General features: G+C 34.6%; 4 protein-coding genes across 7 annotated transcripts; 2 read left to right on the forward strand and 2 right to left on the reverse strand.

Annotated features, from left to right (window-relative positions):
• Positions 1–509: 509 nt before the first annotated feature.
• On the reverse strand, positions 510–1,806 carry LOC123889511 (RING-H2 finger protein ATL3-like). The gene has a single exon (XM_045938868.1). It carries the CDS (start codon positions 1,657–1,659, stop codon positions 790–792), a length of 870 nt encoding a protein of 289 aa, XP_045794824.1. The 5' UTR covers positions 1,660–1,806; the 3' UTR covers positions 510–789.
• A 1,183-nt stretch (positions 1,807–2,989) lies between these two features.
• LOC123889513 lies at positions 2,990–6,852 on the forward strand. Of its 2 annotated transcripts, none has more exons than XM_045938872.1 (7): positions 2,990–3,164; positions 3,360–3,683; positions 3,784–3,836; positions 4,307–4,344; positions 4,448–4,766; positions 5,315–5,622; positions 5,894–6,852. In XM_045938872.1, exons 1-7 carry the CDS (start codon positions 3,152–3,154, stop codon positions 6,477–6,479), a joined length of 1,641 nt encoding a protein of 546 aa, XP_045794828.1. In that variant the 5' UTR covers positions 2,990–3,151; the 3' UTR covers positions 6,480–6,852. The 2 variants fall into 2 exon arrangements, with proteins under 2 accessions (XP_045794828.1, XP_045794829.1); XM_045938873.1 differs by having other exon boundaries at positions 3,363–3,683.
• A 1,523-nt stretch (positions 6,853–8,375) lies between these two features.
• Positions 8,376–15,955, reverse strand: LOC123889512 (protein STRUBBELIG-RECEPTOR FAMILY 7-like). Of its 3 annotated transcripts, none has more exons than XM_045938871.1 (16): positions 15,382–15,955; positions 14,951–15,089; positions 14,793–14,864; positions 14,645–14,710; positions 14,479–14,550; positions 14,303–14,374; positions 13,880–13,951; positions 13,728–13,793; positions 13,578–13,640; positions 13,177–13,496; positions 11,931–12,214; positions 11,342–11,613; positions 10,909–11,041; positions 9,203–9,339; positions 8,952–9,108; positions 8,376–8,841 (listed from the first exon to the last, which is right to left on the reverse strand). In XM_045938871.1, exons 1-16 carry the CDS (start codon positions 15,485–15,487, stop codon positions 8,686–8,688), a joined length of 2,187 nt encoding a protein of 728 aa, XP_045794827.1. In that variant the 5' UTR covers positions 15,488–15,955; the 3' UTR covers positions 8,376–8,685. The 3 variants fall into 3 exon arrangements, with proteins under 3 accessions (XP_045794827.1, XP_045794826.1, XP_045794825.1); XM_045938870.1 differs by having other exon boundaries at positions 13,578–13,793; positions 15,382–15,564; positions 15,693–15,842; XM_045938869.1 differs by having other exon boundaries at positions 13,578–13,793; positions 15,382–15,842.
• Positions 15,956–20,393: 4,438 nt separating this feature from the next.
• Positions 20,394–22,941, forward strand: LOC123889515 (triacylglycerol lipase OBL1). The gene is made up of 4 exons (XM_045938877.1): positions 20,394–20,878; positions 21,016–21,273; positions 21,346–22,049; positions 22,413–22,941. Exons 1-4 carry the CDS (start codon positions 20,599–20,601, stop codon positions 22,668–22,670), a joined length of 1,500 nt encoding a protein of 499 aa, XP_045794833.1. The 5' UTR covers positions 20,394–20,598; the 3' UTR covers positions 22,671–22,941.
• Positions 22,942–22,994: the final 53 nt, after the last annotated feature.

Consider the following 22,994-nt stretch of genomic DNA (forward strand, 5'->3'; position numbering starts at 1 on the left):
AACAGTGGATGGAAGATCTTTGCTTCTTACTCCTGTGATGCCCGGTGTATTGTGAAAGATACGGAGTTGTGATGATGATTGATGAACAGTCACTCAAATTGTATTACTATTATCTAGGCATCCACTCTTCTTTAGAATATTATCAGTAGTGTCGAAACCAAAATGCTAGGATCTGATCCCATTGGATTAATGTGGGATCATGTGCTCAACTTTTGACTGCTGCATCTCTTCTTGTCTTTGGATTAATGAAAATGGAGACTGAAACTTCAGTGAGGTCATGTGACCAGCCACGTGATGCTTACCTATAAGCTCTAATTTTATTGGAGATGAATTCACTTGAAAGCAAAGTTCTCTGCTTTTTCCTTATTTATTTATATGATACCAAAAGGAAAGAAAGAACAAAACAAGAATGTCCTTCTCCTTCCCTTCCTATATTTTTTACTATTATGTTTCTCATTAAATCATTTGAGTGACCGTTTCAGAGAGCTTTCGCTTGGCCAAGAAGGTGGTAGTCGCAGACAATATCATTTTATTTTGTATTTTTGACAATTGTCATAAGAGGAACATAGTTTGCTTCAAACATTTCAAATTGAATTTCAATTTTCTAACTATGGGAAGTAATTGTTTCTACAACTTTGATTGATTGCTGCTGCCTCAAATTTGGGCGGGTATATATATATATATATACCGTATATTATGTACTTACAAAGTAATAATAATAATAATAAGAATGAATGAATAAAAAGCATTTAGAAATTGGTGTTCCACTCTATTTATCTATCTATCTTGCTAGCTCTGTCCTGGTGCTTCTTTTGGTTTTGTTTGTTGTTGGACATGTGTAGTAGTAGAAGAAGAAGAAGTGGGACTCCATGGATTTAGGCTGCTTAAGGCTCTGCTGCTTAAAAGCCTCTTCAATGACCTCAATCTCCCTCCTCCCGTCCCCAAGGGCGATGACGATGAAGCAGTGGCCTCACAGTCACAATCATTGGGTATATCAATCCTTAACATTCCATTTCCAACATGATCATGTGTGGTGTTGTTGTTATGAATATTGGAAGAGGAAGAAGAAATGTTCTGTTCCAAAGTAGTAGAAGAGATTACTTGGTTGTGGTTTCCCCAAATCAAGACATTTGTTGGAAAAGCAGGAGCGGATGATGATGATGATGATGATTCTTGTTCTTGTTCTACTTGTACTACTAAGGTAGTAGTAGTAGGAGGAGTTGCAAGTGTGGTTCTGCAAAGAGGGCAAGTTGAATGTGATTGGAACCACATATCAATGCAGTGTATGTGAAACCTGTGATTGCATTGAGGCAAAACCCTCAACTTTTCACCTTCAACTACTTCCGACAGGCAAACCGAACATTCCAAATCCAAACCATCTTCTTCTTTGGAATTGAATACCGATACGGGTAGGGACTTTAGTACAGAAGCATCGAGACCATCACTCCTTCTTTGGCCCCCCCGCCGCCGGGATTGGGAATTGTTTTCTCCCTGCCGCCTCTGGCTCCACCAGAATCCCTTGGCAAAAAGATGAATGAAAAGAAAAGAAACAACAACCATGAAGAGAACTATTATGATGACCACCATGATCTTGCCGGTTATATCAACGGCTGGGGAATCACCTAGATTATTATTATTATCATCACTTGTATCACTCATTGTTTGTTTTGTTGGTTGCTTTGCAGGAAAAGGTAGTATGTTTTGAAGTTGAATGAATGAATTATGAGAATGAATGGGGAGGGGGGGAGGGGGTTAAAAAGAGAGATAGGAAGCCAGCAGGGGAGAGGAGAGTTCAAAGTTCAAACCTCCACAATGGACTTTTGACTTGGCAATCAACCAATTGAGTATTAAGCAAGAAAGAAAGAAACAAAATTGTTTCCCTTCTCTTTCTTCTCTCATGTTTCCTGGACCTTTCTTAATTAGTAGTATTTTATTTTTTCCCCCCTAAAGTCAAACGCAGCCTATGTCTCTCCTCTTAGTAGTCAACAATGAATAAATGAATGAATGAATGTAACTTCTTCTTCCTCCCTTTGACTGACCCATCCCATCTCACTTTACCATAAAACGCACCAATTCAGATCATTCAACTTCCAAATTTAATTATAATCCCCCTACTTTTATTTTTTGAGAATCACAAAGTCCAAATATGTGACCTTTATTAGTGTACAAATTTACAACTTTCAAACACAAGTTGCTCACAAATTGCTTGTTACATGTCTTCCACTAACTTACTTATTTTACAATTATTACAATATTAACATTTTGATACAGGGATGCTACACTATTCATGTTTTTTTTTTGGTAAGACACTATTCATGTTTAGCAATAAGTAAATAGTTTATTTAATAAATAAACATTTTATTGTAAAAAAAAGTAAATATTTGTCATCAAAACAATAAAATTAACCATTTCTATTTCTCTTTGGAGTATTTAGAAATTAGAAGAGGAGTAATGAGAAGTTTTGAGACGATGTGAAATTACAACCATCTATATCCTTTACCCCAATAAGTTGAAGCAAGCAATTTCATGGTTAAGGAGCATGGATATATTTCTAAGGTTTTCATAGAACTAGATTGTAAATTAGTAGTTGATGTAATCATCGGAGATCCAACTCTCCGGTCATTGGAGATATTATTTATCCTTGCAAAACATCTCTATCAAACTTTACGATAAAACGAGACTAATTCAATGTAAAAACGAGTTAAGTTTGTTTATTGAATAAAATGAGTTAAGTTTATCAATATAAAAAAAACTAATTCAATTCATCATTATTATTATTATTATTATTATTATTATACAATAACAAGAAAATATTTAATTAAATTTTTATTTGTAGACTCCCCATCATTGTTTCTATACCTAAAATTAGTAGAGCAGTGTATTAGTAAAAAAGGAGGTGGTAATAAGGGAAGGATGGTTAGAGGCCCGTGGGCTGAATGAGTGATGGGCTGGCTGGCTGGCTGAATAAGGGGCATTGCATTCCATTCATTTCATTTTCATTTCACAAAGAAAGAAAGAAAGAAAGAAAGAAACGTTATCTTCTTCTTCTTTCTGTTGTTGTTTCGCCTCCTTCCTTCCTTCCCATCACAAAGAAACATGCATGCTCTCTGATTCGTTTTTCTAATTTCCTCTCGCTGAATGAGCAGCCCCCATGCCTTTGATTGGTAAATATCTTTAATTCTCTCTCAATTTCTCAATTCAGTTTTGTTTAATTCTCCTCATAACAAAACAACCAGCTTTATCTCTCTTTCTTTTTAGTAATAATAGTAATAGTATACTACTAGTAGTACTATGTTATATATGCTTCATATTAATTAATTAATTAATTAATTAATTAATTTGCTGATATTAATTATTAGCAGAGATAGCATATGCACATTTACTGAGGGTCTCGTTACCATTACCATATTATTATTATTATCATCATCAACATCATCATCATCATCATCATGTCAAAGACTACTCATCAACTAATAAGATTAATTGGAACAACAACAACAACAACATCTTCAATGTTCGACGACAATTCCTCATTAAGGCTGTTGCTGCTGCTCCTCTAAATCCACAGCTTGATTTATCTGAAGAAGAACCACTTGATGAGAGGGAGAAGTTGAGAAGATCCAGGATTTCTAAAGCTAATAAAGGAAACATCCCATGGAACAAAGGAAGAAAGCACACTCCAGGTCAGTAATCTCTTCTTCTTCTTCTTCTTTTTTTTTATTATTATTATTCAAACTTCAAACTTCAAACCCTTACCTCTATTCTTCATTCATATTTCACCAGAAACTTTGCAGAAGATCAAGGAAAGAACACGCCTCGCAATGCAGAATCCTAAGGTGATGTCATGTAAGCATATTTTTGTCTTCATCAACACCATTTCCATTTTAATTCATTCATATCCATATATTTCTAAAATCAAACCACACTATTTGCTTCACTGTATTCTTATCTTAAATCTTAATAGGCTTATTCAGGTTTTACTTGCATACTTTTATTAATTGATTTATGTTACCATACAAAGAAACAAGACTAGAGGGTCACTTAGAGATTATAGTTAGAGGGGCTATCTTAAAAATTAAAATAAACAAAAAAATAAATAAAAATTTAAAGGAAGGCATCGATTGTGGTGTGGTGTGAAAGGGGTAAGCTTTTGTACAAGGGAAAGCCCTTGGAAATCGGAAGACAGACTTCTCTTCTACTGTCAGTATTCAACAAAATAATTCTTTTCTTTTGATTCTTTCTATCAATTTTGCAATTCTTTTCTTTTCCTTCCTAATAAATTCCTTAATATAATTTGGCAATGCAGGTCAAAATGAAGTTGACTAATCTTGGACATGCACAAACGTAACTATAAACCTTTCCATCTCCACTGTTGTTAATTTTAAATGCTGCTTCTTTATATTATCATTCATTTTACCCCATAGAATGTCCTTTATTGATTGCACAGTACGGAAACAAAATTGAAGATTGGTGCTAGAGTGAGAAAGCTATGGGAAAACAGGCGTGGAATGAAGATGGTGCAGGAGACTTGCTTCTTTGAGTGGCAGAATTTAATTGCAGAAGCATCTAGGCAAGGCCTTGTTGGTCAGGAAGAGCTGCAATGGAATTCCTATGAAACCTTGGATGAACAGCTTAAGCAGGAGTGGTTGGTGACCCTTGAAGAAAGGAAACAAATGGCAAGGCCATCTTTAAGCAAAAGAGCACCCAAGTCCCTTGAACAGAGAAGAAAAATTGCAGAAGCTATTGCTGCAAAATGGGCCGATCCAGTAAGTCTTGAGTGTTTGCTAGATCTTTTGCTAAGTTAGCACACTATTTGAGTCTCATCAATTAGTTGTTTGTGATTGACTTCAAAGAAGTTAACACTTTTTTACAAATAATTTTAATGTCCTGCTTACTTAATTTGATGTTTTGGATACTCAACATTGTCCCTCCCATGATTAACTTCAAAGAAACACATGTAGTTTCACGTAACTGGATTCTTATCCATGTTTTGAAATTATTGATAGTTTGATAGAATCATCAATTTTTTCTCTTGCTTCTCTAGGGCATACTTGGTTTCAAAATTGTTTGCTATTTTTATTTTCTGCTCACACCAATAATAACAAAATCATAAGTATTAATGTTTTCTTATTATTCCTGCTTTCAAGTTTTACTACTTCATATACAAATTCTTGTAATAACTAATGAGAACAGGAAATTGAAGTCGAAAACTTTTTTGCAAATTTAAAACACACTGATGTTTTGTTGAGGTGAATCTCATATAACAGATTTTTGTAAGCTACCAGGACCAACATTTTTTTTTATGTTGAATCAGGATTACCGTGAAAAAGTTTGCTCAGGATTAGCCAAGTATCATCATTCTACTGAAAAGAAACCAAGAACAAGGCCAAGTTACGGCGCACGACCCACCAAGAAGAAGAAACCCCTTACAAAAAGAGATTCTGATACTAGCATTCTTGTTAAGGGTGCCTCCAAAATTCTTAAGCCGATCCTGTTGAGACAAAGAAAATCCCCTGCATATAAGGATCCTTTGGTGAATTCCAAGCTTGAGATGATAAAGAACATCAGAGCACTGAGGGCTTCCATGGATACCAGACAAACTCAAGCCATTCAACAAGCAAGGTAGGCCCATTTTAATGCTTATTTTAATTGATTTCTTTTAGATATTTCTGTACTTATACCAAGAATTGAAATTTTGTATTTCTGATTAACTTCTTTTGAAGCATATAAGATCCTAAGAAAATATTAACAATCTCTTTTGTTTCAATGATCATGTTGGATGCAACGAACGTTGGTTACTTCTGTTTTGCTTTTGAGATTAAATCATAAATATAGGTTTTGCTTCATTTGATTCCAACTGTAATATATTCATAAAATAATGTTATATTCACAGACTACTGATTGCTGAAGCTGAGAAAGCAGCCAAGGCACTAGAGGTTGCTGCAGTGAAGAGTCCAATTGCTCAGTTTTCTCTAACAGAAACCAGAAAGCTTATAGCTGAAGCTATTCAATCACTTGAATCCATTGATACACAAAAGATGGATGACTGTAGTGTCCCTTCAGTTAGTTTGAGCGAGGTCAATAAGGAAAATGAACCAGCATTTGAAGTTCAACACCATTTACAAATGGCACAAGTAAATGGACATACAACATTATCATCAACTGACTACAAGTTCTCAGAAGATTTTGGTGAACTTTCCCTGGAGAGTCCAGTTAATGGTGTTCCAGAACTTCACCTAACCAATGGACATGCTTCCTTACCGTTCAGTTTGAATGGCCAGATAAACCAGTATAGCCCATCAAATCAGCAAAGTGAAACAGAACAAGATGAGATCAGCGAAGATGAAACAGAAACAGATCATTCTCCAACTATGGTGGGAAGTCAGTCCCTTGAAGATGAAACACTATCTAGATCCTCTATAGCAACTAAAAAGTGGGTTCGCGGAAGGCTTGTTGAAGTGAGTGAAGAAAAACAGTAAAATGTGTAAAGCTTAGCCCAGTTTTCAAACATAATACAAAACTGTCTGCTGCATGTTATATAGAACACCATAAATGCCCTTTAACGGCGTGATCAATGCAACACACTCATTGAAATCATTAGTTGACTTGAATCAGCCAACCAAGTCTAGGCAGACAGATGGAGACTAAAAATAGCATTAGCTAAAGAGAGAATGTACTTATGTTAGTTTATAGGATCATCTACTTCAGTTGATCTTGTTACATTGAACTGTGAAGTTATCATATTATTTTGTTACATTTACAGCGCATGTGTTAGTTATGCAGAGTATTCTATGTTGGTATCCCAGGCAGTGGCCGAATAATAGAGAGGCACATGGATGGTTGGGTGTTTAATTTTTTTTCTTTTTACATGCTGATATTTAAGATAATAGTAGTTTTCAACCTTTCCCAGGATTTAGAGTATCATGCATATTAACTACCCGCCGGCCATACACACACACACACACCTGAAGACACTGTTTCATATTCGCGAGAGAGAGAGAGAGAGAGAGAGACCCCCACAAGAGGTTTAGAAGTTTTGAGAAACAGAAAAAATAAACAAGAGGTTTGGTCAGTATATATGATGCGTCTAAATTACATAATCCAAACAAATCCCTTATGGATTGTGTAGTTCAAAGGATAAAACCTCTCTCTCCCTCTCTCTCTCTCTCTCTCTCTGTGAGTTATTCCCTCGATTGTTTTTGTTATAGAAGCAAAAGGATTCTAGAGTTAGTGAGGTGTTTGGGAAGGGAATGCATGGTTTCAACTTGGTGTGGCGGAGAAGGCTTTTTCAATGGGAGGAAGATTTAATACTCCAATTGGAAGGTCTGCTCCGAGTTATCAATTTGACAGGGGAGGGAGATTTTTGGATTGGCGGTTGGATCCTCAAGGTGTGTTTTCGGTTAAATCAGCTTATTTGTCACTTGCGAAAGAATTATTGAGGCTTTGTTGAGCTTCCTAGCATGGAGAAGAAATTGTTTAAATATATATGAGATAGTCCGACACTGTCTAAGGTGATTTCTTTCTCTTGGCAACTTTTGCATAATCGCTATCCAACTAAAAGTAATATATTGTTTTTTTGACAAAAAACTAAGAGTAATATTTTGGGGAGGGGAGTTCTACATTATACGACATATTCTGTCGGTGTTTGGTGTACCAATTGTGTGGAAACTACTATTCATCTTCTTTTGCATTGTGACATGGCTCAAAGTGTGTGGCGAGAGATTTTAAAATGGCTCCAGGTTGATATTTTAATTCCTTCAAATTTGTTTATTTTTGTTCGGAATGGTTTTTTTTATTGGTTTGGCATAATACCTTGTGGTTAATTTGGAAGGCTAGAAATGACAATATTTTCAACAACGAATCAAACAATTATATAGAATTGGTGGAAGTGATAAAGATTTTGTCCTGGTGATGGAGTGTTCATAGGTTGAAGATCGAACCGTGCTTGTTTTATGAATGGAAGTGGGAACCCTGCTTGTGTTTTGGCCATTAAATTTTGGTGTTGATGTTCGGTTTTGGTGTTGTCCGGGGCTGGGTTCTGGTGTTGTTTCATGTCCTGTGGCCGTGTGTTTCTGCTGTTTCTCTCAGGCTTCTCTGCTGTTTGGTTCAGTGCTGCTGTTAGAGTACTTGAGTGGTGGCTTTTGTTGAGTGGGGTGGTATGGTGTTCCTAGAGTAGAGCTGCGGTGTTTGGCTTAGGATAGTTTGCCTATTAGTTTTTAAATTGATTGTCTTTAGTTTTTGTTTTCCTGCTATATAATGCAGGCTGTATTTTTCCCAATCTCCTTTTGAGTACCTCTTATATTCTTTGGAGCTTTCAATGTATATAATTTGCTGTTAAAAAAAAAATAAAAAAAATCCTAAACAGAGTTTCAACATTGCAACCAGTTAACTAATTGTCTCTATATCACAAAATTCCAAAAATAATAGTGACTAAAATATCATTCAATACCCGTTGTCTAACTTGGTTAATTTTGGTGCAATCCCGCAGCAGCAGGAGATGGATTTCACCCCAAATACATTTCCTCCTAAATCCATATTCCCCAGTCCCCACCAACTCCACTCAATCTAACTTAGAAAGGCCTATAGATTGAGGGTTTAAAAAAACCAGAAATTTTTTAGTACAATATTAGCTTTGGGAACATTGTAGTAACACAATAGAAGGATTATGTTCGGATTTAGAATAGATTAGATGTCACGTATAGCTGGCTCATCACTTCCTCGTAGGGATCCTCCATGATCACTTCCAAATGTGAACGTCCGCCTGCTCATGTTAGCTCGCTGCACTAATCGTACCAGCGCTTGAACCACCTCTGACATTGGTGGTCTGAATTCAGGCTCCGGCTGCCCCAAAAAAAAAATCATATCAGGATGCATCAACACAAGCAGATATTTTCTATCCATTATCCATACACCCATATTGAGCATTTAGTAAAGGACGTATTAAACAATACCTGAACGCAAAGAGCAATAACATCAGCAAAACGTGATAGAGATTTAACAGGATATAGCCCTTTCAACTTAGGATCAACCATCTTAGCCAATGCATCAATGTCATGAAGCTGGGGTGTTGCCCATCGAACCAAAGACTGCTCCGGTCTTGCCCTTGAGCTGTTACAAAATGTTTTAACAATCATCACCCCATAATAATATTATATTATTTGTAACTTCAAATTCTGCGGATCCCTATTTTTTTAATTGTTACCTATCAAATGGTTTCCGTCCACTTAGAAGCTCCAACATGACAACCCCAAAGCTGTAGACATCACTTTGAAAGGTATACTGACCAGACAACGCAACTTCAGGTGCATCATATCCAGATCCAACATTATGGTTTAATATCTGAACATAACAAAAATATTAATTCAACAATTCACTAAAGTTAATGTCACTGGGTAAAGAGCATGATCATTCCAACTAAAGTGCAAAACAAATATACATCCAATGGAATTATTCAAAATAAAAATAAAAATACATCCAATGGAATTTCAGGCAGGCAGTTGGTAAATTAGTTAGAATCCTAGGGTACTGCACAGTTTACCTAGTTAATATTTTAAAATTAGCTAATAAAACGACTTTTCCAATCAATTAACCCAACTAGCGCACTTTTACTATGCATTGCCAATAGCTTAACCAACTCAATCTACAGGTTACTGCATTCATAATAAGAAAATTCCCTGCATTCATATAGTTATCAAGACTGCCCAAATATATTATACCCCCAAGCTTGTCTAAAACATATTAGAAGCTCAACTGGAGCGAGTTGCCATCATAAAACATATTAGATGCCAAAACCTTTGTTTACTTTTTTTTTTGAGCCAAACAAACTTAATTCATATCATTAACTAATAAATGTTCAATACATAAGGGAATAATCTCAAATCTATGGAAACTAGCCCAAACATTGGCCGCCCTAGCAAGAGTATTATCAACCAAATTCGCTTGTCTCCTAACAAACTTAACCTCAAAGTTTACAGAAGAAGATGACATAAGAAGAATAATGTCGTTAACAATTAAGTTCAATAAATAAATGTTATAACTTATAACCAATGCCACAATAAAAGTTGGACTGTTAGGTTGAACCAGTCAAGGCACTATATGTAAAGAATCCAAAAAACCAAAAGATTTAAAAGCATCGCAGATGATGGTTGAACCAGTTCAAAATCAATAAAAGAGAAAATTAGTGTGCAAAAATAGTTGTAGTTTCTTTTTTCTATTTCCATTTTTTATTTAATCTATAACATTTTTTGAGACAAAACAATATACATGTATACATGTACTTATTGATGGCCATATAAAACATAATATGGTCCATCAGTCCATCTATATTAATTTAAAATATTTTGATTTTTGTTATTTTATGTTTATTTATTAATTTAAATATCATAGTATTTTGATTTTTGTTATTTTATGCTTATTGATTTTTGAGCCAAACAAACTTAGCTCGGCAGGTAGGGACATCACATTATATATGCAGGAGCCGGGGATCGAACCCCGGACACTCCACTTATCTATCTTTGAGGTGGAATTTCTAGCCACTAGGCTACTTGACAAAAAAAAAAAGAAAAGAAATATCATAGCATAATATTAATATTACTGGTTTGACCGTACTTAAACTACATTTGACTCAATGAAGTGATGAACCATGAATCCATGGCTTCATTGATTCAATCCCTAGTTGGGTTTTTTAAAATTGGGCATGACTAAATATTTTAGGTAGCATCCATGATGTACAAGAGTTCAAAGAGATTAACAACAATAGAAATTAACAAATTGATATGAACAACAAGGCCTGAAAATAAGCAGAAAACCGGCAACAGACAGAGTAAAACCAATATTATTATCAAACACAATCACGTCCAATTATAAAACATTATTCACAACATAAAGTTCCATAAGTTCTAAAATCACCTGCTCTGCATTTGGAATATAGTTTGCCAATCCACAGTCTGAAAGATAAGGATTAAGCTCTGCATCAAGTAATATATTGGCTGACTTAATATTCTTATGCACAACTGATGGAGAACAAACTTCATGCAGGTACCTACAACAAAATTTGTGGATGAAGTCCGGTCCTGAGTTTCAATTCTCAATTATAACATATATCAATGCTTTATGTCCAACCATATGTTGCCACATATCATAAATCAGTGGAAAACTTCAATTGCAAGTAAAACACATTGATAAAAGTCAGTATGTAAGCTAGGTAAGAAGTAAGATGATAAGTGAAATTTATAAAGCTGGAAGAGAGATAGGTATGAGTTAATAAATCAAAGGGAAAACTGGATTTACAAGATTAAAATAATTCATATCTTCTAATCCCATTAGTTCCCAACTAACTTACTCTAAAGCGCGTGCAGTCCCCAAAGCTATCTTGACACGGGAATTCCATATCAATGGTTTACTGTATTCATCTGACACGTGAAGGAAGTCATGCAGTGATCCATTTTTATGAAACTCGTAAACTAAGAGGTGTTGTCCATGCTCTGAGCAATAACCTACAAGCTCTGTTACGTTTGGATGATGTAAATAGGAGATGTTTGACACTATTTCTATAAAATCTTCAGAAGAATCATTGGGAAGGACAGATGAATCTATTTTCTTCACTGCAAGAACCTACAACATTTTAAAAAAAGAAGTTAAAGCCATAACTTTTAAGCACATGCATTGATTCAAGGCTTGTCACAGTAGAAGAAGTCATTGTATCTATTGGGATCATATGCCTGTGGTGTCTATGTTTGCATAGATTTCTATGATCCTTTGTTTTTTCCCTCGGGGATCAAGAGAGTGAAGAGACTGGAAAAATACTAAATCAAAGAACATTATTTGTATAAACTATAAAAAATGTACACATGTGTATTGATACTGCTTAGATTTGATCCCTTTCCAGGGAATCAAACATAGAGTGGAATTGCATGAATAACGGTTAATACCTTTCCATCATCAAATTGAGCACGATACACACGCCCAAAAGACCCCTCATCAACAAGATGATCCACATTGAAGCTGCCAGTAGTAATCTGAAGATCGGCTATAGAATATGATTGGATATCTACAGGAGCTGTTACAATCTTCTTGTCTATAGTGGGCTTGTTTGAGAATTCGTTGTCCTCAAATGACTTATGACGATCAATAGGCGGGGGCTTGATATTTATTGAGTCAGAAGTATCCAACTTCTTCAAGTCAAGCATGGAAGAAGTCTGCACAGACGTAATTTCTGCATTATGACATTAAAATATGTTAATTTGGATAACAAAGTTGAAACACAGAACTTAACTGTTGAATTGAAGGCATTAATATGGTAAAGCAAGATTACTAATGAGAAAAGGACGAAGTTATATATAAGTAGCAAATAAAAAAGACGGCCCAACAATGTTCTAAATAATAAATTCAAAAATATTGCAATAAATTCCTCTAATCTTGTCCAAATAGGTCTCTGCTACGGTGTTGTCATTTGTTAAGCATGAACCCTTCCAGTAAAATAGTGTTATAACTAATAGTATCTTGACTTATAGAACAAATTATCCACACTGATAGGATATGAAAATATAGATATACTATACATGCATCAGGAGACTAGCTCCTGAATGCAAAGGAAGACCTCTGAAAACATGGAAAACTAAAAACAATTACATTACAAGCAAGAAAGAAAGAAACAATAGACTCTCCAAAATGCACTCAAATATTTCCTAACCTCTTGCACCCCACCCTATGAATACCTATACATACCCCAAATTCTGCCGCAGATCCCTATTCATCCCTTACCTCAGCAGCGGTCGTACTCCTAGCCTGCCAACTGCCTAATCTGTTTTTTTCTTGAGGATATTAGTGGCCAAGGTGTATTCAAGTTCAAGCCAAATTTTCCTGCTACGATACGCTCAGGCTAAAGGTGTATCATCCACCTAAATGATAGATGGAATTGTAGACCACATTTATCAGATAGGTTAAGGATTGAAATGTGGGAATTGGACCCAGGACCCACGCTAGGCATCGGGGTGGGTATTGGAGTTTGTTTAGAGTCTCACATTGCTCAAGTTCCCGATCTTTTAGACACATGAATATATGTTTGAGGCACCCTCATCCTTTAAGCTAGCTTTCGGGATGAGATCCAATATCATTTAACAACCGCATCATGAAAAATAATAATAAATATCTGTAAATTGTAGGGAATATGCATACCATGCACTTCATTTGAAGGAAGAGGAGCAGTAGACTGATTGCCCAACTTTTCTAAATCGGAATATGACTTCTTGGATTTTCTCTTCACCAGAAAGAATGCTACTATTGCCCCAACAACAATGATGGAGATCACAATTCCAGCTATTCCACCACCTCCAATTCCAGATTTTTTGCCCTCATTGATTGTGTCGCTGCTGGGATGTTGGCCAGTGGTACTTCTTCCACCACCGGGTTTGTGGTGTTGGTTGCTTTTAAGTACTGGAGGCGTCCCAGGAGGAGGTGGTGGTGCAGGTCCTGAGCTCCACGCATTACCACCCATCCTGTCATTAAATTTGTCATATTTTATGTCTTAGAAATTTATGGCAAAAATTAGCAGTTTTGCTAATAATGGCAATGCTTACTGAAGGTCTATGTTTTTCAACCGCTCCGGTATCCATCCTGTGAAATTATTGTTTTCTACATTCCTGAGAAGAATTTGAGAAAATAAACACAACCAGTTTCTTATGAAAATATAATTAACGATATTATTATATGATACAATAGAGACGCACAGACTATTCAGAGGCAGATTAGCAAGAATATCAACAGTGCCTGTAAACTGGTTGTTTTGCAGATACCTACACAATTGTTAACATGCCAACTTAGAATGAAATCAATAAGATGCAAATTATTAGCACAAAACATTAATAATTTGGATATCTACATGGTGGTTATGCCTGAAAGTGAGCTCATAGTCTGAGGGAGGTCACCTGTCAAAGAGTTGGAAGACAGGTCTCTGCAACAAGAAAAATATTTGAACTCAGTCTCGAATTATTATCAAAACCCAAAAAAATAGCTCCAGTTGCAAACAAAGAGCGTGTAAATTATGAAGCTACCAAAACCATATGGCTTGTGATATAGTGTTGTAGGCTATGTGTATATATATATTGTGAAAAAACGTCTTAACATGCAATGAAAAAACAATATTGTGAAATTATTACATTGTGTGCACAAATGGCAACCAATAAAAAACTTCATTGAATCATATTGAAGCTGAAAAGTGAAAAGGATCAATATATTATAGTTACAGTAACAACAATAACTTGACTAATTTTTCATGCAGCTGAATGGTTGGAGGAAACCTCACAATTTGGAGAGGGTAGTAAGATTTTGAAAGTTGACATTCAGTGCTTGCTGGAGCTGATTGTGATTGAGATTCCTACATTCTCAAAAAAATTATGAGGAAATAAACACATTTGCTTGTGGATGTGATGCGATTGATAGGTACAACTAGGAAAAGTTTGTAAGGAGATAATTACGCACAGGTCTGTAAGAGAGGTCAGGTTAGAAATAGAGTAAGGGACTGTCCCAGTCAAGTTATTATAAGCAAAATTTCTGCATAGAAAGAATGAAGATTGTTAAAAACAATAATATTATTTTACTTAAAATAAACTGAAGAGTGACAACTACATATATATACAAGACATACAAGCGCTGCACATTTGGAGGAAGTTGGTATGGTATAGTTCCGACAAGATTGTTGTTACTCATATCTCTGCAAAAGGTCACGGTGAACAATGGTAAACAAACAATGCACATAAAAATGGATATTTGGCGAATGAGACAATTAATCTTACAGAGTGGTCAGAGATGTTAAGCCTTGTAATCCGTAAGCCAATGTTCCAGTTAGAGCAAGATTGGATAACTGACTGATGATGAGTAAGAAAACAGTATTCATGATGAGAAAGCAGAAGCAAAAGTAATAATAATAAGCAAGCAGATTGAAAGTACATACATCTGTGTAACGCGGTTGGCTGAACAAGTAATGCCTTTCCAAGACTGACCACACGGATCATCATCATCATCGCCGTTAGCAGGCCAACCTAGTTGGGGAGGTGAATTCAAGCTTTGAAATATAGCCTTTACAGAAGTAACTGCATATTTAAAGATTAACCAAATTTTGAGACTACCCAATTTTGAAAAAGGAATTAGGTAAACAGTAATCCTCCTCCTCCTAAAATAGGAAGAGATGAACCAAACAAACAGACAATAAATGTAGTATAGTTAAGTTCAAACATGAAACAGGAAACATGCAAAGTAGTAATAGGAATAATCTAAACAAGTTGAGATATTTATAGTATTTAACAGGGAAAGAGCTAGCTTAGGTTTAAATAGGTAGCAAAATGCAAAGAGCAGAAAGTAAGTAAGAAATTAAGTAAGTAGTACCATCAGTTGGATCTGTAGTGGCAGTGACAGCAATAATGCAGCAGCTGAAGAACAGCATAAGCATCAACAACCTTACTCCTCCTCCTCCTCCTCCAACATCCACCATATCCCAACAGAAAGGCAAAAGTATATTCTTCTTCTTCCTTATGCACAACAGTAGCAGTGCAAGTGCTTTTCCAAATACTAATAAATAAATAAATTAAGCTGACCAGCACGAATTGCCTGCCACAAGAATCCAAAGCCACACAAACAAACAAACAAACAATTAAATATTAACTTATATTCTTCTATAATACGTTTATCACACTCACGCTCATAGATTAGTCACTGCTATCAAACATCTTATAACTGTCGGTATAACTTCATTTGTAGGGATCTCAACTCTCCACTTAAAGTGTTTCATTCTAGTCACTAATTTAATTTATTTCACAAAAATAATTAAATATGTAGCATGATTTTCTTTTATATTAGCTGGAGTGATAGCGGATGGATTTATAGCTAATAACTTTGGTAAGGTATATTAAGCTTATAGCTTATAAGTTCATATGATAAAAAAAAGACGTTTTTGATAAACGTTTATAAAAAAGAGTTAATAAGCTTATATTTTTTCTTTCAATTTATATATATATATATTTATTATTTTATATTAAGTTAGTTAACCGTTAATTTTATCAAACATTACAAATTCAATCCGGTTGCTTATTCATTATAAACAAAAAGTTAGCTTATAATATATTCGCTATAAGCTCATAAGCTACTTGAAATAGCGTTGAAAAACAAATTATAAACTCTTTTTAAATATTTGTTACAAAATAAATCTTTTTTAACCAAATAAACTTATAAACTATGAATTAGTTTATCTATCTTCCCAAGAATATTAGTTATGGATTAAAAAATACAAGTTGTTATTTTTTTATAGAAGTTATAATTATACAACATTTTATATAAAATTATTTCTTTTAATTTTTTAATCAATGTCATTAGGCCATTCGGTAGTATAGAAAAAACAAAAATTAATATGGTTGGAAAAACACTGTCAATGTAAATTATAATTTTTTTCTCTCTTCTATCAAAAATAAAAATTAATTAAAATGGCTACTATGATTTTAAAATAAAAATTACTTCCTCTGTTTCTGAACTTTGGTTATTTTACATTTTTATTTTAATTCTTTTAAGAAATTAAGATATTTTATCATTTGTCTCTTTACATAAACCAAATGCATGCATTAGATGACTTTTATTTAACTTTTTATAAATTAAAGGTAAAAAAATTATTGTAACTTGTTTTTTTTTAACATGATTTTTTTTTTAACTTGTTTAAATTTATTATTTCTTACTACCCATGCCAAAACCTAAATAGAAAATTATGAAAAATAATAGTATTGTTTTTTGAATTTATTGGATAATTAATATATTTGACCTTAATTAATACTAGATAAGTTATCTAATAAATCTAAAAAGTGAAAAAGAAGTAAAAAAAAATTCATTTTTAAACATCTAAAACAAACGGGCGTCAAAATTTTAACTTTGATAAAAAAAAGAAAAAAGAAGGAGTGATGCAGAGAGCATTGACAATTTTGGCAATGGATTTGACTGTATAAGAAATGAAAATGGCAATGCCACAGGTTTTAATGGCTGTTTGTTTGTACTATACTGTTTGTAGTGATAATGAGGGGTCAATATTTTCAAAAAGTGTCGGTCTTTAGATTATGTGATGATTGATGAAGTAAGTAATACACATAATATTGGAGAGATGATGATGTATCATGTATGTGATTGTGAGCGTAGTAAGAAGTCAAACTACATGCTAGTCAAGGCAAAGTTTGTACTACATAATATAGTTAAAAAGCAAGTTAACTTATAGCTGGAAAACTAGTTTATAGCTGATAGCTGAAAAACTATCTGATTGAAATTAAAGTGTTTGGTAAAATTAGTTTTTAAAATTATCGATAAATATAAAAAGACATAAAAGGACATGCATAGTGGGTAATTTTTCTCGTGTGTAAGTTTTTTATTTTATAAAAAATAATTAAATTAAATTAAAGGTTAAAAATGGAAAAAACTACTCCCTCCGGTCCTAAATATAAGAGGAAGTTTATTTTTTAGATTCATTGATAAGCTAATGTATCTAGACCATATTATGAACCAGATACATTAGATTCTCAATGAATCTAAAAATTAAACTTCCTCTTATATTTAGGACCGGAGGGAGTATAAAAAACTATAAGCTCAAACGCTACCTGAAATAGCATCTCAAGAAAGTTATAAGCTAATGAGAAAAGCTTTTTACCAAACATATTTATTTTTTTTCGAACAAGCTTATAAGTTAGTTCAATAAGCTATAAGCTAGCTTATTGGAATTACCAAACACACCCTTACTATTTCCGGTCCAGTGGCGGCTTGCACACGTGTGCGAGGTGTGCGACGGCATCGGGCCTCAAAATTTTGAGGGCCTCAGCTCAAAATTTTGAGGTCCTATAATATTACTTATATATTATTTATACCTATAAAATATCAGATGTATATTAATAGATTAACTTTTAGACCATAAACTAATAATTATATATTGTTAATGTTCATATAATATCATATGAGTATCAATAGATTAGTTATCTATACTCGTCAATATAATTTTAGTCCATTTTAATCTTTGCATAAAATTTAAACTTAGATTAGAAGGTTCCTTTTTGACGTTATATATAAAGATAATTATTTTGTATTTTTTATCCCATTTGATTTAATGCAATTGGTTTAATATTGATAATTTATATGTTTATAAGAATAAAAATGATTTTTTTATATTATACGCAATTTAAATCGACGTTTTTTTCTAAAAAAAAAAAAAAAACTTATATTAAAGGACCACTTTTATATTTTGCACAGAGCCTCCTAAAATCCGAAGACGCCCCTGTTCCGGTCTTAAACGTAAGAATTATTTTAGGATTATTTTAGGTTGATTAATGAATTTGGTCTAAATTTAGGTTTATTGAATGTTTGTATTTGGTATAAATTTAAATCATTCAATGAACCAAAACAATAACCTTTTTATTTTAAAAGAAGGTGTTGATGATGACATATTCACATATTGGACAATTGTTGACCTGAAATAGAGTTCGGGCCTGCAACTGTTAGCAAATGGGGCCATGTAGTGGAAAGTTGTGCTTCCAATGTTGAAACTGGGTTTGTTGTGGCATCTTGAACTAAAAGGAGATGTCTTGGCGGATCCACTTTTGTTGTGTTTTACTGAAGCTGCTGGAGTAGGATTAGGAGATTGATTTGCTTTCTGTGCACTCTTCTAACTTGTGCTTGATGACTGCGACACAAGTGTGTGCTCGAATGCAAGGAGGCCATATGCTCAAAAAAAGAAGTTGAACGCTTAGTAGAATGCTCATCTTGACTATAATGTCCCATCTTTCTTACACCTTTAGTGTTGACCTTTTTTAAGGTGAACGCATGGACGTTGTTTCAGGGTATGCAAACTAACGAAATTGCTCTTTTATTGCATGTTGTAGTCAGCAACATTAAATCTGGATTATTGCAGATAAAGATGTGTGTTAGAAAATTAATATTTTATATTTATATATGAATAACGTCTCACTCTAGCAAAAAAGATAAATCAAGACGATCTTCCTTATTTACATCATCATCATCATCATCAAAATCCAGCCGCTTCCGGTGAATTTCAGACAGACAAATGAGTTATCCTGCTTAATAGTCTTCGTAGCTGAACACACACACGACCACCCAAATACTATCTTATTCAAACAACCACATTTTAATGCATCTGTACCAACTTCTTCCACCCGAGTCACCTCATCCGCAAGACGTTTCGGTGCATTTCTGTTGGGGTTATTTGGGGGTGTGAAATCTTCAAACGTTGTTGCATTTGGATATTTTTACTCATCCGCTACTTATGTAGCGAATTCAGTTTACTAGTAGATAAAAGTATTATTTTTTTAAAAAAATTTGCAGGACGCATGAGAAAATTCAGGTGGTGGCAAAATAAAAATCTCAAAACTTTTTGCCCCTATTAAACAAGTTTATTTTTTGCTTAGAACTCATTTGCATAATGTTTTTTTTGTTGAACTTGTTGAGGGGTTTATGGGGCCATTTCATTCCCAGCATAAGAAAGATACATTGTTCTTGTTTTTTGATTTCTCAAGAAAGTGGCTCTCCAAGTTTCATGTTCGCTAATAGTTCATTTTTGCCGTCAATTATCACCTTCGTTCAACCTTCATCTTCGTTGGCAACCTCTGTTCGACCTCCGTCTTTCTTATTTGTATTGGCAAGTCAATAGGTAACTATTGATTCAATGGTTAGTCAAGGTGACTAGGAAAGTATAAAGCTCTAGGAGCTTTGGTGATCATTGATCTTAGGCCTAGATGAAGGAAGAATTGTAATCTTGGAAATGTAACATCAAAAGATTATAGTGGATAAACTGACAGGAGGTGGGGACGGGACGTAATCCAAAGTTTAGGGGTGAACCAGGATAATTCTTTGCGTTGATTTTCTTTCCCTTAATTTTTACTAACTTGATTTTCGATTTACATTGCACAGATCATTCTTAGATGGATCTTAACACAAGCTGAATTAATTAATTTTAATTACTAACCTTACTTTTGTGAAAAATTTTGCTACTTTAAAAAAAAAATGTAGAAACCAAACCAGCAGGAAAGAATCAAGTTGAATGAAAACATAAATGAATGGCATATGAAAATGAATTAAGAAGCAAAGAATGAGGAGAATCTATATCTGTTGGAAAGAGAAAAGGAAACGCAGATGTGTAGTATACTAGAGAGTGAGTGAGTGTGAAGGAAGTGAGGTGAGGGAACCTTTGTTGCGCGTAAATTGGTTTGTGTTGCTACCCACACCCACCCACCTGAATGAATGAATAATAATAATAATAATAAGTACTCCATCACACACGACACCACGTAACGTAATCTCTCTCTCTCTCTCTCTCTCTCTCTCTCTCTCTCTCTCTCTCTCTCTCTCTCTCTCTCTCTCCTGATTCCTTTTCTTTATTTGCTGCGCGCTTTTAGACAAAATAAAAAACGTAGTAGTAGTAGCAGTATGTGACCAGATGCCATTATTATTATTATTATTATTACAGCACAAAGAAAACTGCAGCAGCATTTGCTTGCAGCACCAGCATGTGACTTGTGTTGTGTTGTTTTGTGATTTACTCAAAACTCAACTCCTCAAATCAAATCAACCATGGATTCGGAAGAGTCCACCAGGTATGTTATTGTGCGTCCAGAAAAGGGTCGTTTTAAGGACTTATTCCGCTATGCACTGCTAGGCGCCGCTACATCTTCATCCGTGGATGTGGAGGAGGATCGCAGATGGGTCATCCTTGTTTCCATTCTTGTTCTCAAATTAATTGCTATATTTTCTATTCCTATGTACTGGACCGGCCGCTTTCTTGATTTTTCCCTCAATCTTATCTCTCTCAACGGTGGTTCTTTATTTCGTCTGCTTCACAACTTTCTACATGGTGAGTGAGTACTGACTGAGTAAGTAGTAATCAATCAATCAATCAATGTTTTTCTATTTTCATGCACTCATGATCTTCTTCAATACTTACTTACTTACTTACTTACTTGCATGCACTCATGATCTTCTTCAATACAGCCAATGTTGTACTACCTGAGAGGGGTTCACAAACTTTTGTAAGTACAATTGGTCAATTAGACGCCAGGGTTGATCTTCAATTTATGACTACCGAGGAAGAAGAGGAACCCTTCTTCAAACCACAATTAGGGAACCGCGCTTTAATGGACCTCTGCATTATGTCTTCTAAGTTAGCATATGAGAACCCTCGATTCATCCAAAATGTCGTAAACCTCCGTTGGATGATGCACTTTGTTGATTTCTACCACTGCTGGAATGGTAATAATAATATTAATATTCAAAATTATTATTGATTCATTTCAACTTTTTTCTTACTTATTTGCTTCATAGATTTCCAGAAACAGATGTCCACTCAACTCTTCATTCTATGTGACAAGCCCAAAGATGCAAATTTGATATTAGTCAGCTTTAGGGGCACTGAACCTTTCGATGCTTATGATTGGAGTACTGATTTCGATTATTCCTGGTATGAAATCCCAAATGTGGGAAAAATTCACATTGGATTCCTAGAAGCCCTTGGTCTCGGCAATAGAGATCAACCCTCCACCTTCTACTCTAATCTCCAAGGGAAATATACAACCAACTCTCAATCATCATTGCTCTCAGGCATTGATTCCGATGAAGATGATCAATCTTTCATGTCTCAGACTCCTCCACAGGAGGAGAAAACTGCATATGACATTGTCAGAACTAAACTCCGAAGCTTATTAGAGGAGCATAAGGATGCAAAATTCATCGTTACCGGCCATAGCTTGGGGGGAGCCCTGGCCATATTGTTTCCAACCGTTCTTGTAGTGCATCAAGAGATGGAGATGATGGAAAAGCTGCTTGGTGTATACACATTTGGCCAACCTAGAATTGGGAATAGGCAGCTTGGGAGATTCATGGAACCTCATTTGGATCGCCCTGTTCCAAAGTACTTCAGGGTGGTTTATTGCAATGATATTGTCCCCAGGTTGCCTTATGATGACAAAACCTTCCTGTACAAACATTTTGGAGAGTGTCTTTACTACAACAGCCACTACATTCAAAAAGTACGTATTTTCATCTTTCTTTTTATTTTTTGAATCCACTTCAATTTGAAATGCCTCATACTATATGTCAGCACAGAGAGAGAGAGAGAGAGAGAGAGAGAGAGAGAGAGGCTCATCATTATTTATTGGATCATATATTGTTTTTTTAAACTTGGATGACAAGATTATATTTATGTAAAATGTGTTCACACACTGTTGTATTTGCACCCACATTCATTTGATACTAAATATTTTATTGGATAATTAAATAATTTTCAGTTCTAAAGAAGTTAGTATTTGCTATGTCACATTATCAGATTCATCAACCCACTCTTCAATTATTATTTACTTTTATTGTTTTTGTGTTTTATCATATCATCCAAGAATGTGAAGGAGGAGCCGAATAAAAATTTCTTCGGAATGAGATTCATATTATCACAACATTTGAATGCTGTTTGGGAGTTAATTCGAGGCTTGACAATGGGTTACATTAAAGGAGATGAGTATAAGGAAGGGTGGTTTCACATATTGGTAAGGATAATAGGACTGGCATTTCCTGGTTTTTCGGCTCATTGTCCCACAGAGTATGTCAACTCTATCAGACTTGGGAAGGAAAGCTCCATTCACATGTCTTCTATCTAAGAATTCTTGAAGCTCTCATGTATTATGGCTGCCTTGTTCTCTGCTCCCAAAGTTTGCTGGGTTTTGTCAGGTGTCTAAAATTCATACATGAATGCTTATGCCTGTAGTTCTTTTCTTTTGCAATGTTTTCCCTGTTATGTGATTTTTATGTCGGTGATAAAGAGTATGTTATAAATACCACTAAGTAAAAACTTGAAATAAATGTATCCATAACAAGATTTTGTTTAAAGCAATCATGGTATAAGTATCACCACATATTTTCATGTTACAAAGAAAGTTGTTATGAGGAAATACTTCCATGGTGAACAATCAACATCTAATTTA

This window comes from Trifolium pratense, linkage group LG6, assembly GCF_020283565.1.
Source record: "Trifolium pratense cultivar HEN17-A07 linkage group LG6, ARS_RC_1.1, whole genome shotgun sequence".
In the NCBI taxonomy this organism is placed as follows: domain Eukaryota; kingdom Viridiplantae; phylum Streptophyta; class Magnoliopsida; order Fabales; family Fabaceae; genus Trifolium; species Trifolium pratense.